Source organism: Chrysochloris asiatica, unplaced genomic scaffold, assembly GCF_000296735.1.
Source record: "Chrysochloris asiatica unplaced genomic scaffold, ChrAsi1.0 scaffold00002, whole genome shotgun sequence".
In the NCBI taxonomy this organism is placed as follows: Eukaryota; Metazoa; Chordata; class Mammalia; order Afrosoricida; family Chrysochloridae; genus Chrysochloris; species Chrysochloris asiatica.
The window spans coordinates 2297826-2299861 of NW_006408520.1; the positions used below are offsets into that span (position 1 = coordinate 2297826).

Consider the following 2036-nt stretch of genomic DNA (forward strand, 5'->3'; position numbering starts at 1 on the left):
TTTTTTTTATGCTTTCTAGATGCCTCTAGGTGGATGTGATTAGGAGATGGGCTTCCCTTTTCACTCTGCTTCCTGAGAAATTTCTAGTTGCCACTGTTGGTTGTTGTAACATAACTCAGGATTTACTTTTCAGCCTATTTCCTTTTCAGTCTGCCTATCCCACTTCACAAGCCCCGTTCAGGCCTTTTTCCTAGTGATAAGCAATTCAGGGTGGCTGTGGCCACTTTGCGTTGTCATTTTCAGTGGAAACTATCCCTTTAAATTTCAAGATTTGTGTGCATGCATATAGAACCCTCCGGTGGTGGGGGTGGGGTGTCCACTCACTCAGGCACCCCCTCTAGTCACCAGAATGGAAGTGCACAGACAGCGAGAGACCAGTGAAAAAATACCAAAAAAAAAGTGTCCACACCTTTATCTCCATGGTTCTTTCAGAAGTTCACATAGCTGCTCTGATTCTTCCCCCATTTAGTCTCTCCCAAGTTGGCAGCTCCGGGAGCAGTTGAATGTCTTGAGTTAGAAAGCAATGGATTTCTTGCTTCTGCTACAAATCCCCTTGGCTTTATGCCTTCCAACCTTCTCAATATTCCTTTATATGTGGCTCAGAGTTCTGGGACCATCCCCTGAGCCTGCTTGGTCCAGTATTCTGTGTTATTGCTGACTGAGCTCCTCACTGAATGTCTACTTGATCAGCCATCTTGTTTGTCCTACTTCCTTCTATTTGTATGTAAAATTTAAGAGAACAACAGAGTCCCTTTCCTACATTTTTGGGAATGCAAATTATTTGACAAATCTGAACAAGTATTTTTGACTTTACAAACCTCTGTCGATCTTCATCATCACTGCTTTCATATTCTGACTCTTTACTAGATAATTCCTCATCCTCATCTGGCAAAGGAGGTTCCTCAGGTGGCTGAGGCGATCCAGGTGGAAGGGGTGCATGCAATGGCATATAATCTTCATACTACACAAAAGAACAAAACAAAATTACCAACGGGGACTATATGTTATATAGAAAAAAATAAATCATTTCCATTCAGGCATGGAATTTAGCCAATTCCCATGCAAGAAATTAATGGATCTCTAGGAGATTACAATGTAGAATTAAAAAATACAATTAAGATCTATGTTAGAAAAGCAACCAAATTCTTAAAACACATTTTCTTCTGTTTATACATTAGCATTCAAATCACTTCCTCATTACTATTATTTATAAAAGTACTAAGAATGCTACAGAAAAATTAATACTAAAATAAAACTACTCAAGAGCACACACAACATACTAAATTATTGCTATATTCATTTATACATTGTTTTCTCTAAATGAAGCTATTTGAAATAAAATTAAAAAATTGGAAATTCCTGCTAATTATCTTCTAAGATGGCAAAATGTTCTGAGTATTGAACATAACAATCCTGGCAGAGGTGATAATGGCCTCTGTTCTTTCATATTCTAGCTCTCCCATCTCTCTGTTTTCTACTTCACTATTACCACCTAAGTTTACATTTATTACTTTCACAGTATATAGGATTGCTGAGATATTTTTAGCTTTAATAATCCAACTCATGAAGAATAATTTTGAATTTTGAAAATTTTATGATCTTTCTTACCAAGGGAGGTCGTGCAGTAATTGGTCCAAAAGGTGTGGGCAAATTCATTTTATTCATAAGATGAAGAACCTTAAAGTGATAAAATAATTAACATCATATAGTACAGAATGGTGGTTATAACTTACAATTTCTATTTTACAAACAAAAATTGTTATACAATTAACATTAATTACTGCTTAAGAAATCCCACAACAGTCTTTGTTATTCCAGAACAGCCTTTAAAAAATAATTCTAGAACAGGCTTTTTAAAAAATATTGGTATATCTCAGATTAAAAACTTCATTGCCGGGTTTTGGAGGCAGCAGAGCAGAGACAGGTACCACAGACTCAGTGGGGGAGGGGCTGAAAACACAAAGAATCTGCTTTCACAGAACAGTATCACAGCTCTGGATCTAGCAAAAGGTTCAGGGCATCAGTTTCCTGCAACC

At 36.9% G+C, this 2036-nt stretch overlaps 1 protein-coding gene across 1 annotated transcript in view; it reads right to left on the reverse strand.

Annotated features, from left to right (window-relative positions):
* The window catches only part of RNPC3 (RNA-binding region (RNP1, RRM) containing 3), a 56483-nt gene that overhangs the window by 37976 nt on the left and 16471 nt on the right, over positions 1-2036 (reverse strand). Inside the window, exons 6-7 of the mRNA XM_006831039.1 lie at positions 1609-1677; positions 819-961 (exon numbers count right to left, since the gene is read on the reverse strand). Coding sequence (XP_006831102.1) covers positions 819-961; positions 1609-1677 — 212 coding nt within the window. The remainder of the gene's footprint in view (positions 1-818; positions 962-1608; positions 1678-2036) is intronic.